This window comes from Aythya ferina (assembly GCF_964211825.1).
Source record: "Aythya ferina genome assembly, chromosome: 6".
NCBI lineage: Eukaryota > Metazoa > Chordata > Aves > Anseriformes > Anatidae > Aythya > Aythya ferina.
Genome location: NC_140303.1, coordinates 19,649,608 through 19,665,637, shown reverse-complemented (window position 1 = coordinate 19,665,637; position 16,030 = coordinate 19,649,608). Strand labels below are relative to the sequence as shown.

The 16,030-nt window shown below is 46.5% G+C and overlaps 1 protein-coding gene and 1 long non-coding RNA gene across 4 annotated transcripts in view; both read right to left on the bottom strand.

Moving 5' to 3' along the window:
• CHN1 (chimerin 1) overlaps positions 1–15,573 on the bottom strand; it is a 96,024-nt gene extending 80,451 nt beyond the window's left edge. Inside the window, exon 1 of one of the 2 annotated variants that reach the window (XM_084524601.1) lies at positions 15,349–15,573. In XM_084524601.1, the coding sequence (XP_084380727.1) occupies positions 15,349–15,367 (19 nt within the window). In that variant the 5' untranslated portion in view covers positions 15,368–15,573. Of the gene's footprint in view, positions 1–4,702; positions 4,743–15,348 lie in introns of those variants that run through there. The other variant, XM_084524600.1, reaches the window with a different exon arrangement.
• LOC311439194 lies at positions 6,434–15,001 on the bottom strand. 2 transcript variants are annotated; one of them, XR_014694580.1, is made up of 4 exons: positions 14,768–15,001; positions 10,113–10,474; positions 6,877–7,047; positions 6,434–6,574 (listed from the first exon to the last, which is right to left on the bottom strand). It is a non-coding gene; the product is annotated as an uncharacterized lncRNA (long non-coding RNA). The 2 variants fall into 2 exon arrangements; XR_014694581.1 differs by lacking the exon at positions 14,768–15,001 and adding an exon at positions 11,400–11,949.
• Positions 15,574–16,030: the final 457 nt, after the last annotated feature.

The window sequence follows — 16,030 nt, the reverse complement described above, 5'->3', positions numbered from 1 at the left end:
CTTACCCTCCCTGAAGCACACCCACTAATGACAGAAAAAGGGAACTACCCAAACTCATGCATGGCACACCTGCAATTCAGAAGTGAAAAGCACAAGATGACTGTCAGAAATCTGTGCTTGCACTAGAAAAGTGTTTCTGCCAACAGAAGAACATGCAGCAACTTAGGAGAAGTTCATATACAGACACCAATGCCCTGTAAGCTTCTCTTGATTTTTCCATAAACACAGATATGACTAATTGCAACACTACTACGTAGCATTTCCCTTCATTATTTTGCTCTTTCCTACCCACTGCCATTTTATCCATTTATATAATCTGGACAACTTTAGTACTTTCCAAGTGCACGTTTTAACTGTAGAAATGAAAACTGTTACTATTGCCTCAAACTGTTTAGACTGCTTGTCTCTGTGTATTCCTTTTATAGACAGAATAAAAGTGTTTACCTCTGCTTGAAATGGTTCTTGCTGCCTCCCCACTGCAGAGCAGCCAGCTCTAGGGCAGAGCAGCAGCAGCGTAACCATGCATGGTAACCCCATGAAGCAGCTGAGGGCTTACCGTGAGGTTTGCTATAGGGAACTTGGTTTTGTTTTTCTTTTACCGCATGTCATTCCCTGCAGCATGGTGATCCGTAACATCATGCTGGAAATTAGTTTAATGCTGTCTGGAAGGAAATAACCAGCTCTCTGCTGGCACAGCAGCTCTTGACCCAAACGCGGGTTGTATTCAGCAATATCCCTGTCAGACACTGGTGAGGCCTCCCTCAAATGGCAAACCTTGTGGAAGAGGGCGATCCTTAGCTATGGGGACCAAACCTCAGCACGATCAGGAGAAGTAAATCTAATTTCACATTTTCTGAACAGCTATAGGACCAAAGAATGGTGTAAGTGATAAATAGGAAAAGATGCAAGTATAAAACCACCTTCTGTATGCTACGGCCTAATAAGTATTAGCATGTGTTTTTAGATGCTGTATCTTGCTTTATTTGGCAGCAGCATGCATCAAATTTGAACTCCCAGAGAGACGGATGACAAGCAGCCATGGCCATTTGCTGACCCATACAACAGACTCCTTCTTGTGCCCAAAAAACAACTTCTGGAAAATCCCTCCCCAGGCTCAAAATGTTGCTTATTAGCACCTTCTATATGCCCAAAGGGCTCACATAAGAGCACTTGACTTACAGAAACAAAGCTATAATTTATATAGCTGGTGAGATTCTCGAGCCACAAAAACATCAAAGTTGAACACAAAATGTCATTTCATCTCTGTTTTCAGAGAGCAAGTGCCAACAACATTTCAGAAACTAAACTCAAGCCATCACGAAACGTTTCAAGCGGCAGCCAAACAGGCCCCAGCAGTTAGGGCTTTTATGCGTTCCAACTAAAATAAAACTCAAATAGCATCAAGGTAATTAAAGGATGAATGCAGCCACCGCCCGAGGCAGCAGCAGTAAAACAGATGGACTACTACACCACGGTTTCAGGGTAGATAGGAGACGCAGGTCTCTGGCACAGACAGCGTTTTGTACAAGTCCTCACACACGTGCTGTGGTAAGGAGGGAACACATCATGGGTCTTTTGCCACTGCCAGATGAGACCTGGGGTCCCACAGCTTTTTCTCCAAGGACGCCATCCCTCCACTATCCCCCTGCTGCCCACAGCTGATCAGTGTAACCAGGGGCAGAGCAATGGTGCTAGGAGCCAGCCGTGGCCAAAGGCTTTGGGGGTGGTTGCTGTGCCTCGTGGTCAGGCCTTGTGCCTCGTGCCAAGTCTTTTCCTACAGACAGGGACTTCTTTAGCATGTGGCTCCTCCTGTTTTTTAAGAGACCTCAAGCAACTTTTGGTATGTTCCCTTTCTCTTCAAAACTACTGTATTACCATGTTACAAGAAATGTTCTCATTTTATTTGGGGCTTAAAAGTGACTCAATAAAACAACAACAAAAATGTTAATCTAAAAAAAATGCTGCTCTATTCGTTCCTAAAAGCAGAGACAAGAACAAGTACCTTGGGGTACAGATAACCCGTACCCATCTGGCAAACAATGGGTTTCATGACTGCTGCAGCAGGGCATCACAGGATCTGCCAAGGGGACAGGAAGATCCCTGCAGGGCTGAGGCTATTCCTGGCATCTTCTCATCTCTCCAGAATATCCAATACACTGTTTGACACTCAGCCGCGATGACTGACACTTCTAGACTGTTACCAACTCTTTGAAGCTATTTTAATGTTATTCTTGGCAGACTAATTCTTTTGAATTAAGAAAAAAAGAAAAGTTTAGAAAACTTGCAGACGCGTCTTGCTCTTCCTCAGGCAAGGCACCGTGACGTGCTGAAAGCAGCTGCAGCACAAAAGCTCCCACATAAACCACTGTCGTTTTTCTCCCTTCCAACACATTTTGGAGGCCAGGCAGCACAACACCCCACAGCGGGAAGCTGGGCTTCAGCCTGCATGCCCGGTCCGAGGAGGAGCTGCTTGCATCTCACACAGCTCTCCTCCCGTGGGACAAAGGCCCAGCCACAGCGAAGCGGTCCCAGGCCTGCACGCGCCCCAGGCCATGGGGCAGCGGGCAGGGGCACCAGCAACAATCCTCCATCTTCAAAGCCTTTGCCTTGATCTCCAGCCCATCAAACCCCACACACGTGGGCAGATCCAGACTTCTAAGCTGTGCTTGAGTTACATAAGCAAGAGAACGGAAACAGCTGAACGCATTTTCTTCATATTTCCCAAAGGCATTCCCATCTGGGAGGAATGTAACAGTACAAAACAATTTGTGGGAAAGTTACAAACAAGTGAAAATGGGAACTCAGAATAAAGCCTCCCTTTGGCTGCAGCATGGCACAAGTTGCACAGGCTGTGCCTTGGGAATGTTTTAATGCAACAAAACAGAGTTATTTTCCTCTGCCCTTCTGTCCTCACGTGTTTGTGCTTACACCACTCCAAACAAGCATAACTAATTAAGCACTCTCAATGAAAATGAAGGGGCTAAAAGAAGGCCATGCTCTGAAAATGGCATCATTCTTGATGGTGGGTGAGTGGGCGGGGAATCACACTGCCATCCTGGTGCCTTTTCTGAAGATGATAAATCCAGTGGAAATGCTTCTAATGGGGTTGAACGAGGCATCCACTGAACACAGCTAGAGTTCAGTGCATTTTATTATCAGGTCTCCTATTACTGCCTCTTTATGAATAATGGGAAAACTTTAATGAGTAATATTTTGCCTATCACAGGCACTGCTGCTGTTAAATGAATTCATCTGCTGTGTGATTAGAACAGGCTGCAGCTGATCTGTTTCTAGATCTTCACTGAACTGAAGCCAGGGAAGCAAGAACTTGTTTTTCCTCCTTTTTGCCAGACAAACAGTCACATCTGACTAGAAGAATGAAATACGACAATCAAAAAAAAAAGAAAAATAACAAAAAAAATTACTTAGATGTTTTTAACAGCTGAAATTTTCATGTCTGCAATAACGAGCAAAGTATGCAGTTGCTGCTTTCCTTTTCTTGACTGCAGTTTGATAAGGGAAAAAATACACTTCCCATGAAAGCACGGTTAGCTGACTGTTTAAGAAAAGTTCCATAACCTCTAAAATTATTTCTTAGCGTTGCTGTGAGCATTAAAAAAAAAAATAGATTTCAGAGAGGTAAAAAGATGCCAAGTGCCACCTTGTGGACATTTAACAAACACAGAATTTAATTCTGCTTTCAGTTTACAGCAGTCTCTCTGCCTTCAGACAACAGGCTGAAGGGAATTTCCAGCATTTCTGGAAACACCATCTTCTCTTCTCAATAATAGTAATTAAAAAAAAAAAAAAGCCATACAGTGGGAATAACTACTTAACGTGGCTGTGGGTGCTGACAGGGGAGCCTGCCCACCAGTTGTCTCTGACCCTCTGATGTGTATCACCATAAGGTTGATGATAGCTCTACAGACCCATAGGTATCCTGAAATGCCTGGTTTACATGGTAGACAGCTCCCAATTGGTAATGTTATCAAAATCAAATTTGCCTCTTTAATTTCTCCATTTCAGAGAAAAAAACATTTGTCAATTATTTATTTAACCCACTGCAGTAAAGCTGAATGCAGTGTCTGCAGCCCCAAGGCACTGGGAAAATGAGTTGGGCAGTTCCCTGTCATTCCCGAGGGGTACAGGAAAGGTCATCTGCAAAAAAATTTTGCACGTTTGAAATTGACAAAATAGCCTTTATTGGATAAATCACCTCTTTAGATTTGACAGATGCTTTGTTCAAATAACTTCTGTGTTAGGACAGTAAAGTCTCAGAGCAGTTCAGAATAATGCCTGGTAACACAAACTCAAACACTGTAGTCAAGCTTCCCTACTGTAAATCCAGGCTGGCTTTTATTAGAGACACTGTTTTGATCATGGTCAGGTAAGTTTGCATGGAAGTGAGCACCAATACCTGTCAAAGCTATCACTCTTACTCAGTTTTCATTCCCACCAGAGCGAGTCATAATGTAGGAGAAAATATTTGCCCTTCTACATTTCCTTTCCTATTCTTTGTTTCCACAAATCCTTCTTTGTCCCATTTTAAAAACGTTCCTGCACAGAGACCAAGCTCATTTCCCATCACTTGTTTTAGCTCTTCCAAGCATTAATGGCACCAGCAATGGCACATCAGTTTTACCCTAACTTCCAGCCAGTGACAACTTCTATAATCGCAGCCTAGAGGCATTCACAAAAATACCTTTTTGTCTCCATTTCTCTAACATATCCTCCAAGAGGGAATTTTGAGTGGAGCTCGATTACACAAATATTCTGACCGGTCACCCTAATAATGAAAAAGAACAATATGATATGTTATAAAAGTGTCTTCTAGCCGTAAATTAATCCCTTCCCCTGAATAAGAAATCTGTCCAGTCAAGGTTGAGCAGAGGAGACCCTAAATAAAGGAAGAGCTTTCAGGCACTTCTGAAATACAACCCCTCCATCCATTGCATAATGCCCTAATTTACTGAATGGGGAGGCATGTTTTATCACTATTCGCTTGGATGCTTTGAATGTTTTTCACATCCAGCACTGAGATAATGAACATACATTCACTTTCCTGCTCTAAAAAGCATTTTTAAATACAGTCTTGTGGTTTTACTAAAAGCTGAACCACAACAAAAGAGCACAATGCTGACCCTGTCTCCCCATGCATTGGTAAAAATCTGCTGAGAACTTGTCCTCCCTTGCATTTCAGACCAAGATAGCTGCTGTGAATTCATTAGCCTCCTGTGGGAAAAAACAAACAAAACAAAACCACCCATTAGCAGCCCAGGCAAAACCAGAATCACCCCAGAGAAAATTAAGAGCAGATCTGATTTCTGACTGCTATTACAAGCAGTCTCAAGACGGACTCAGTGCTCCAAAGCATCTCTCTCTCTCTCTCTCTTTGTCATGGTCTAATAGACGCTGTTGCCTCTCCTTTCCCAAACTTGACCCATTTACATTCTCAGACCATCAGAGTTATAACAAACCAATTATGATTCTTATTACAAACAGATTTTTCATTTTCTAAAACAGTCGTCAATAATATGAGCCATTGCTCATGCAAAAATATGGCTTGCATTTACGTCCTTATTTCCAGAACAGATGCAATACATCAACACTCATGGCTGGAAGGAGGAGGACAGACTACCAAGTAAAGTACCCTTGCCTGGAACCAGCATTGTTTTACAGTATTATGAAGGAAACTCCTAAAACACATTATTGGCAGGGTTGGAGGAAGGGAAATGGACGCAGTGTGGTGGGATGCCTTTTCTTGAATTGGAATTAGGTTTTTATTCCAAATTTCATTATCCGGTTGCTGCAAGCTATTCCCCAATCCAAAAGCTGGAGGTGTCACTCCTTACCTCTGTTCTCATATAAAAACTTCAAGAGGCCTCCAGTGACGCCAAATAGGATGTTCCAGGTAGAACAGATAAAAATCTCACATTCCTTTTGGGCGATTCCATGTCTCACCAATATAACTATAGTCAAAGAACTAAGGCAAAAAACATTTACCCATCAGCCTCTCCCTGTTTACAGCATTAAATACTTATTTCTCATAAATCTTTCCCTCCTCCGTAGATATACCTGCTGCTCTGCAAGCCTGCGAAGCATGAGCCTGCGTGGACTCTCCATTTGTCCTTGGCTCTGGCTGCGCTCCCAAGGATGAAGGCTGAGCTCTGTGAGCAGGGAGCAGGCTGTGGGCAGAGGAGCTCGGCACAGAGCTCTGCCACTGCCCACTGGGAACAGGAGAGCTGTCGGGAAAGCTCTGTACGATCAATGCTTGAAGCTGACCCTCAAGTCATTTCCTGGGTAACTCTGTATTTTTTTCCTCTCCAAGTACTTAATTTCCAGGGCTTTCTTAACTCTGTTTTGACCCTCTTTCTCCCTTTTTCCACTAAACTACAAGAACAAGAAATGGGTCACCAAATAATGGGAGCTTGGGTTTATTACCTCTCATTTACCCCAGCACCATGTTAAGCAGAAGGTCTTCAGCAATTACCAGATGCATTTCTGTGATATTGGCCCATCCTCAGTGGAAATGAGAGCCCATGGCAGTGTCCACAAGCAAAAAGCAGACTGTGCCCTACAAAAGATACGAACAGCTGCTGGCAACAGCAGCGGAGGCCCACAGAGACGAAGTCACCCTGTAGATCAAAGATCGGTATCTCTGTTCTCCGATCTTGCCAACCCAACAATCCCCTAGGCAGCACTGCCTCTCTGGGTAACAGCTCTTTTGGTGTATCTAGCTCTACTTTGACTTTATAGAGAGAGCTCTATTGTGGCCACTTGCGACCTGGGAAAACTCAAAAACCAGACACTTGGAAAGCTGTAGGATGTGACTGATCAAGACTCCAGTTTATAGTTTAAAAAATGGTTTTGGCCTACCTACGTGACTAGATGGGGACAGCTGCGAGGCAGAGTGTTCGTGCAATTGACAGAGATTGGGATCTACAGGATTTCCATACAGGGACAAGTGCAGATGCAACACAGCTCTGCAACACGGCAAGTCCTGCCTGGATCTTCCATGCTTGCTTTTGCACAGCAGAAGGAGGAAACCTTCCAAAAAAAAAACGTTTACATTTTTATGTTTCAGAATGACAAATAATAGCAGGGCTAACCCAGCAAAAAAAAAAAAAACACGTTAAAAATAAATAAATAAATAAACAAACAAACAGAGAAAAGCCCTTCCTGCTCCTCATGGTCCTTTGCAGGAGGTGGAAGAGATGCCATCAAGCTCAGCAGCTCCTCATGTGTGCGCTCTCCATTCAAGCAGTTTGCAACCCACCACCCCAAAGCCTGCTCTGGCAGAGCCACCCGTGCCACATCACAGCATTGCTGTGTCCCCTGACCCTGTCCCAGTGCCTGCCATGCCACAGCGGGGCAGGGACACCCAAAACAATCCAGGGATACCCAAACGTGGACCCACGTCTGAAGCTGCAGAGGAGTGAGTTAGGGCAAGGCGACCATCCTGGGCTGCTGCTGGGTTGGAGGTGGCCTGTGGAAGAGGTGTCCTCTTGTACAGGGCAGTTTCAGCAAAAGCCAAGGAACAAGAGATGCTGCATGATGATGGGTTATGGACAGCTTGCTGCTCTGCCACCGGGGAGGGACGGGGCTGTGACCACAGCCGGCACCGACACCACCAGCAGTGGGCAGATAGGTGGTGCCACCAGCACAGGATCACACAACGGGAAAAGCCCTCATTAGTTCCCTCTCCTTCCTCTGTTTTTCAGGCCAGTAATTCTTCCTTACATACTTGCAGCCGTTCTTATGGTACAAATGTTATTTCTCAGATAACCAGTACCTGATGTAATTCCTCTACCATGTAGATTTTGGCATTGAAGTAATACTTAGCACAAAATTTCCAAGTATTTTCTCAACAGAAAGAAAAATCTCTGCTTTATTTTGAAATATTTCCCTGCTTCTGTTAAAATGCTGAAGGTTGTTTCAACACCTTCAAGTCACGTTTCTGAACATACTCTTTGGAAAACCCGAAAAGGAAATCGGCAAAATTAATTGCTGTGTCAAAATCATGCTTCCTTTATTGTGTGCATGTTCAGTTCATAAGGCAGAGGCAAGGAAGAGCTACATCCTGTTGTGTTTTTTTCCCCCCAATGAAAAATGATCCAACATTGCACTGAAGTATTGCGTCCAGATTCATATGGAAGCCATAAAGTGCAGATGAAAACGTATGGAAGATTGCCCCTACCAAATAATTATCAGCAACTTTTATAGGCTGCTCTGGACTGTATACTTATCAGATACTAACTCAGTGTTGAGGAGACCGAGTTGGACCTTGCCAATGTGAGAGCCAGGAGCTGTCAGGTACTGCGCTAAAACTGGGTTTGCTTTTCAGACCTCTACCATTACTCCATTTTTCACAGTCCCCCAACTGCTCTGCTCTCAGAATAACTTGATAACTTTTTCCACGGCTGCAGAAGTTCTCTAAGACTTTGCTACATGATGCCTTATTGCATTTGCCATCCAACTTAAATTGCTGCAATTGTAACTCTGCTGGCCACTGCAGCACACACTAAGCAGTATGCAACCAACCACCTCCTGTATTTAGGAAGCAGTCTTTTACCTTTACTTTTGCAGCCAGCCCCAATCATGCGATGCCTTGGGCAGAGCCCACTCCTGCCACCTGCACCACAGATGAATGTGACCGTGGGCTCCCCACAGTGATGCCAGGGACTCCAAGTGCCTGCTCACCATCAGCAGCAAGGTCTCGCCTGCAGCCCAGCCAGGGGGGCATGAGCAGAGGCTGCAGTTCTCCTAACACATTCTCCCAGGGGACCAAGAGAATGCAGGGGCATGCAAAAAAACAGACCACAGCACCACATCCTATCAGCATTAAACACAATTGCAACCAAAAGCTCTGACCAGCCCTGCCTGTCACAGCAGCCTCAGATCTCCCTGCAATGCTTGTCACAGAGCTGCTAGCCAAGACACAAAAATAGATTGGGGGACCAAGGAATCAAAATAAATCATGGAAAACAGATTCCCATAGGAATAAGTAGGATTTTGTGAGCACGCTTTCCAGAAATGCTGCAGTCACTTCAGAAATTTTGCTTTTGCTTTTTTTTTTTTTTTTTTTTTTTTTAAAATTCAGATATAGGATGGACAAATATTTTGAGTGCTGGAAATGTCAAACATCAGTCAGCTCTTTCACAGCCGCAGAGGCTGTCACACATCCAGTAAGCACTGCAGGCTGGCCAGCTGGGTGTCCCCAGCTCTCCTCACACTGAGACACTGACCATGGCTCCACCTTCCATTTAAATCCTTGGGACCAGCACAGGACGGGAACTCCTCCCAGCACCTTCCTGCATCTGGCCAGAGCAAATGCTCCAGTCCCAGATGTCAGACAACTACAAGGTCCCACTAGGACTGTTAAATGCTTTAACAAACATTTTTGTGATTTTATATTATGCTTTTCTTAGTTTCATGACAGAATTAAAAGGCAAAATCTAGAGGGCTAATTTTCTGCCATCATTTACGAAGATGTGCAATGCAGAATCTATCAGACTGAAATGACAGATTCTGAATATCTGCAAAAGTCTCACATGGAGACCTTCGATTTTTCATGTGACATCAAGCCAGTTTATGATTATATTTGTTAAATAATTACAAAACAGCCCTTTGGCCAGTTCTTGGGTTTGTCTTGTTCTGCTTCATCCACAAACACGCTCCTGCAGAGCTGCGCGATCTGCCCACAAGGTGGAGCAGCTAAACAGCTCGAGATGCACACGCTACGCCCCAAATTCACAAGAAAGAAAATCATCTGACAAGGAATGGCGCTTTTTTTTAATTACCTGTGCCTGTACTCTGGAAGGATTCCGGTTAATGTGCTTGTATTTTGCACAAATAATAGGGTCTGCCAAAAGGTTTGTACTGCATTTATGCCTTGAGTTTGCTGATTAACACAGTATTTAACTAGGGTACTGCCATTATTATGTAAACACATTCTTGACACTGAGACATGCTTTCCATTATATGGAAATCTTTTAATACATCTCAAAGAAGCAGCTAAGATCTCCTGGAGAGAAGCAGTGAGAAAATAAAGTCCCCACACCCAACAAGGCAGAAAGATAAAGGGAGTCCAAAACAAACAGAAGAAAACCTACAGGTACATCAGTCCTCAGCTGAGCTGGACTCCACATCAGTGAAGCCTGGGAGATCCTCCTTGATCCTCTGATCCCAAGGACATTTTACTCTGACCCTGCTTGGTGAGATCCTGTGCTACGCAGATGTCTCCAGGTCTGAGCAGGTCATCCGAAGGCAAGGAGGAAGGGGTGAATTTGTCCTGTGCTGTGCCTGAGCTGGCTGCATCACGAGAGGGTTTCTATCAGATGAAAGGCTGGCTGCAGACAATCGTTAGGAGGGGACAAGTTCAGAGGGCTCATGCTGATGCTGGCAGGATTTTAAACCTTTCCGTGCTCCGTTTTAGTTACCCGTGTACATTTTCCTCTCTTCCTTGTTTACTTCCCTTTAGTTAAGAGAAGGGAAATTGTTTATTACACACAATTCTTGACTTAATTCTAGCCTACAGTTCCTGGGCAGGTGTTTTGACATATTCCAGTAAGAACAGATAGATTCCTGGAGAGCCCAAGGCAAACCAATAATATCTTCTACTGGTTACTAGAAATCTCTCTCTTTGGAGGAAATTCCCAAACCCCATATTAATTACTCATGCCCACAAGCTTTCCAGCTTCAGAAATAATCCCCACACCTCTGCTTTCTCAAGATTATTGTACAATATTCACAATTCATGGAAAATACAATTTTATTCTAGCCATTGCCTCAAGCACTGAGCTGAGAAGCCATGACTGACATTTTTCAACCTCATTTATAAGTGTTAGTGTCACTTCTGTGATATTTTGATCAATTGATACCAATTTGCCAGTTAATAGATCCATCTTCTTTTCCTAGTTCCTAAGCAGGTTTCCCTTTCGATTTTTTCTTGAGACTGCATTGCCAGCAAAAGCTTTTCAAGGTTGCTCTCCTTATTTGCTTCATTAGGTTCTGCAAATTAGGTAAGGTTAGGACAGCAACTAGGAGAAAATAATCTTATGATTCTCAGCACTTGGCAACTTTCCATCCCAGATACATGAATGGGAGTTGGAAGATCAAGTTCACCTCTAACATGGTTTCCATCCGCGCTTAAACCACCTTCACTTTTAAATCTTTAAATCTTGCTTAAAAAAAAAAAAAAAAAAAGACAAAAACCACTGCCCTTGCCTATTGTTTTGTCTAATTAAAGAATTTCAAGTTCCTATCACAACTAAATGCTAACTTGCCAAAATCTCCCTTAAAATTAGTCTGTGTCTACCATTCCTATAGCACACCACACTTACATTTCTTATAGTGCCAAAAGCCCTGTCATAAATGCACCAATGCTGTGAAAAACTTACCTCTCCTATTCCCATGAAGGAACAGGTTCAAAACCCACTCTTCTGGGACAAACTGTCCCTTTGGTTAAGTTGCTCTGTTGGTAAACTTTTGCCATCACAGCTAGCCACAAGTTTTAAGAGAAGTTCAGGGCTACATCTAAGAACACAGAGGTGAACAACTTGAATTGCATGCCATCTGTTTACCTCCTGTTCTGTACAGACAGCAAGAAGTAAGCAGATCCAGTCCTGCGTATTTCCTACTTCAGCGACTCCACACATTGGATGACACGTTGGTGAGCTGCTTTTAGAGGAACTTTGGCCACGTTCCTTTGACTAAGCCAACCAAGCACAGAAAAATTTACAGGTCTTCCCCACACAGGCAAAACAAGCATGTAGAGAACAAGGGCTGATTTCACTTCTATATGACACCTTTACTTAAAGGCTGTCCCATCAGGAAATACATCTATGTGCTTGTGGCAGCCTGAGCACAGCCTGCTTTTCGAAGCGGCAGTGAGACAGTGCAGTTCGGTGGAGAACAGTAACCACAATGCACAGAGCTGAACACAGCCAGTTGTTAATTAGCATTTCAAGTATGGCAGAGCCTATTTCAGAGGATTGCCTCATACCCACGGCAATAGACAGATTAATAGAAAATTACTTCTGTGCAGCAATACACCAGAGCTCATAGTTGTGGAAAAGAATTCTGTTAAGCAGGCAAATTAATACTTGGGTGCCTTTTCAACAACCTATGCACACCCGAAATGAAGGCATAATCAGCTGCATTGTCCCTACCCTTCCTGACCGCATTGCTTTTTTTCTTTTCTTCTGCTTTTTTGCCTATAAACTTCTCTTTAAACTGTCCTTATTCACCATCTCCTTAACTAACCGTATCTGTCACTCTGACTACAGCTCTGTCTCTAATCCCATTCACCTGCAACCACTCATCAGGGATCAGGCTTTCTGCATATTCAATGGGAATCATTTCACTTCTCGTTTCTTCCCACCAGTATGCAGGAGGGGAGTTTTCAGCCACGGGTGTGCTCTGAGCAAGGAGGCAGTAGCATGAATAACTAATGATACATATGGTCACGAAGAGCTCTCCTGGCCATCTTGAAATGTCTTCCTTTGTTCACACAAGACAGTTGATGAGCAAACAAACGAACAGAAAGTGAACTGATAAGCACTGAAACACAATGAAAAAACATTTTCCTTTCAAAGTTCGATGTTGACTTGCTTTAAACACTTCTCAGGACAGCCAGAAACAAAACCACCCTTAGCAAACAGCTGTAGCAATGGGACAACTTCCCCCTTTTCCTTGACATTGTCATCTTTCCCGCACTCGAGTTATCCCAGTGGAATGACAGCAGACAGGACACGAAGCCACTGATGGTGGGCTGCAAGGGGACAGGGATGGACACAGCTTGAACTCTGTTCCACCTGCTGCAGCAGGCAGGAAGAAGTGGCTACAGGAGAGAAAAGGGGCTACACGTTCAGTGACCACAACCTGAGCGTGTGGTGAACCTGCTGCAGGACGAAAAACAGCGCTACACCTGCACACCTGCTCCACCAGGAGCTTCCATGCCTTCCCCTCTCCGACTGCTTCCAGCAGGGGCTGCTCTTTCTCCTCTCCCTTACAAGGTGCTGAGGGCTGAGGCTGCTGTACCCCGTGTCAAGGGACCGTGGGCAGCACCCCACCAACACCCACACAAGCAGCAGCGAGCGCAGGACACCCTGGAAGGTCACGACCAGGTAGACAGGACAGGATGCAGAGAACTTTAAAGTAACTAAGGCTGAGAAAGTGACGAGTTGTCCAGATTATTATGCAACATAGGAAGAAAATGTGACAATTAGCTGTGACTGCAAAGGAAGACGCAGTCAGGACAAGGGAAACAGCCTCTTCCTGGGGAGGAAAAGCACTGCTGACACACCAGGAGCTCCTCTCACCAACCAGCTTTCCGAAAGCCACACGGTGACACCTTGAAGGTGTGAACCATGGCCAGTAGCCAGTGGTAAAGGGCGATCTCCTGCAAACAGAGAGCTCCCAACCTCTCTGCCGAGGAGAAACAATGTGGCATACCTGGCCTCCCAGCTGCTGGATAACCAGGCGTCTGTCTTAATCTGGAGCCCCGACAACATCACCCTGCTCTCGCCCTGTCCCCTCTCGGCACAGGCTTTGATTATGCACTGAAACAGCCATAAGGCATCGGGAGCATGGATGAAAGCACGTTAAGACATTTCCCATCCCTCTCCTCTTCCTCTTGCTGTGCTCACACATTAATTGAGAGGATCCCTGCAAAGTTGGTGGATTTTCCTCCCCAAGCTGACAATGTCATTTATCTCAAGTCTTAACGCTTTGTAGCACATCCTATTACAAGCAGACATAGAACATCTGAAGTTTCAAATACACCATTATGGGTTAGAGAAAAAAAAAGGTGCTATATCGAGCCTAGAATTTGTGTGAATGCATAGAACCAAAGCGAACAGGTCCTGAGGGAGGTGTCTGCCCAGGACAGTTCTACTGGTATCAGAGAGGTGTGACCTTAAAAGAGCACAATTACAGCTGTTTAATCCCTCAAACAGATACATTCATTCAGGTACTTTTTTTCCCCCCCACCTTTTCCCACATTTGCTGATGTTGGTTTGGAGGAAAGAGGCTCATGTTAACACTAATCAAAAATATTCTTCCATGGCTTCCATGTGCAATGAGTTACTACAGGTCAGCTGCGGCTTGGTGACTGGAAATGTGCCCACCCGCAGCCAGCCAAAATTCAGGATAAAAGCTGAAGGCTGTTCTTTAAGTCTAAAGCATGTTTGGTCTGTCTTAGTTGTGCGCTAAGAGACCAAGTGTGGCAAGCTAAATCAGCTCAGCGGACACAGAGCAACACAGGAAGCCACGATAACTAAATGGTAAGTTAATCACAACTTCATCTGCAAACACCCTGCGTGCTTTCTGCCTTCATGCAAATCCTGCTCAGGCTCTTGCACTGATGGTGTTAAGGTGTACTCCAAAGCTCTTACATTTATGAAGGGTTTCATATTAATTTATCAGCACACGGTAATCTTATTTGCTACACCATTTTACTGTAACTTTTTTTTTTTTTTTTTTTTTTTTTTTTTTAAGGATGAAGTCCTGAGTTTTTTACCCTTGGCAAGACTTTATTTAGAAACCAGGCACAGCAGGGCACCCCACTCCATCTTCTGTTTGCTCATTAGCTTTTACATGCATCAATGTCATTTACTCTAACAGCAGATGCAATAGCACACAAGCATCTGATTCAATTTCCTTTGTAATGCAAATTTATATTAATAGAAAAACGTCATTAAGTAGATAAAATGCGCATGAGTTAAAAACTAATCAGGTAAGCTTAGAAAACAGGCACCTGACTTACAAACGCCGCGTTATTCAGAAGCTGACGTTAGAATAGCCTCGGTTTTGCAGCCAAAGGTCGCAGTGACACGTTAGCTACGCACAACAGAAGTGTGTATGTCCAACAGTCCAGGATTGGGGTTTTTGTTAACAAAACTACAACGCTTGCCCCGTGTAACGAGCCGTGGTTTCCCGAACACGCTCCCGCTGTCGTGACACGGCACGATAGGCAGGGCAGGCTGCGGGACACCCACACCTGTGGGCTGAGCGCTCTCCGCCCCCGCCCGGCACCCGGGGCTGCGGGACCCCGACCCCGCGGCGCGGCGCTGCCCGGGCTGAGGAGCGGCGCCCAGCCCAGCCCCGGCAGAACAGGTGGCAACTTCTACGGGGAGCAGGACGGAGCCGCACCGCTTCCACTGGGGCACCGCGATGGGCGCAGGGGCCCCGCCAGCCCCCGCGAGCCGCTGCCGCTGCCGGGCGGGGACCGCCCCGAGCCCTCCGCCGCTGCCCGGCCGCCCCGGGGCAGCTCCCGCCGGCCCCCCCCGGCCGCCGCCCGCGGACCGCGCCCCGCGGCAGACAAAGGGCGTCGCGGCCGCTACTCACCGAACAAGGTCAGAGCCATGGCACCGGCGGGGGCTGGCCGGGCGGCGCGGGGCTGGCATTGGCGCGGCGGCGCTCACGGCACGGCGGCGGGACGCGCCCGCGGGGCGAGGCGAGGCCGTTGGGGCTGACGCCGCTGGGGCCGCCCCGGGGCTGGGGCGGGGGGGGACGCGCGGAGCCGAGGGGGCCGCGGCGGGGCCGGGCGCGGCCCCGGTGTCGCTGCTCGCTGCCTGCCCGCGCTCAGTGCGGCCCGCCGCCTCGGGGAGCCATCTTGCGCCGCCGCTCGGCCCGCCTCCTGCCGCCCGCCCGGCCTGCGCCGCCGCCGCCCGCGGGACGGTTGCCGTGACAACGCGGCCGCCGCCGGGGCACAAAGGGAAGGAGCCGGGAGCGGAGCCCGCGGCCCCCCCCGGGCGGCTGTGGGGCGGGGGAGCGGCCCCCGTGCCCCCGAGGCGAGGGGAGCTGCCGGCCGGAGGGCGACGGTCTGCCCGCGTCCCCGCAGCCCTCCTGAGGCACCGCCTCGGAGCTGCGCGCAGCTGGTACAAAAGAAAGAGCGGTCTTGTCAACAAACACCCCTTCCCTGTGAAAAACCAAACAACTTTTTGGGGCAGGGCGGAAGGACAGCGGGCACGTCCCGCAGGGCGCTGTGCAGCCCCTCTCAGAGCTGTTGGGGCGCGAGAAGTTCCGA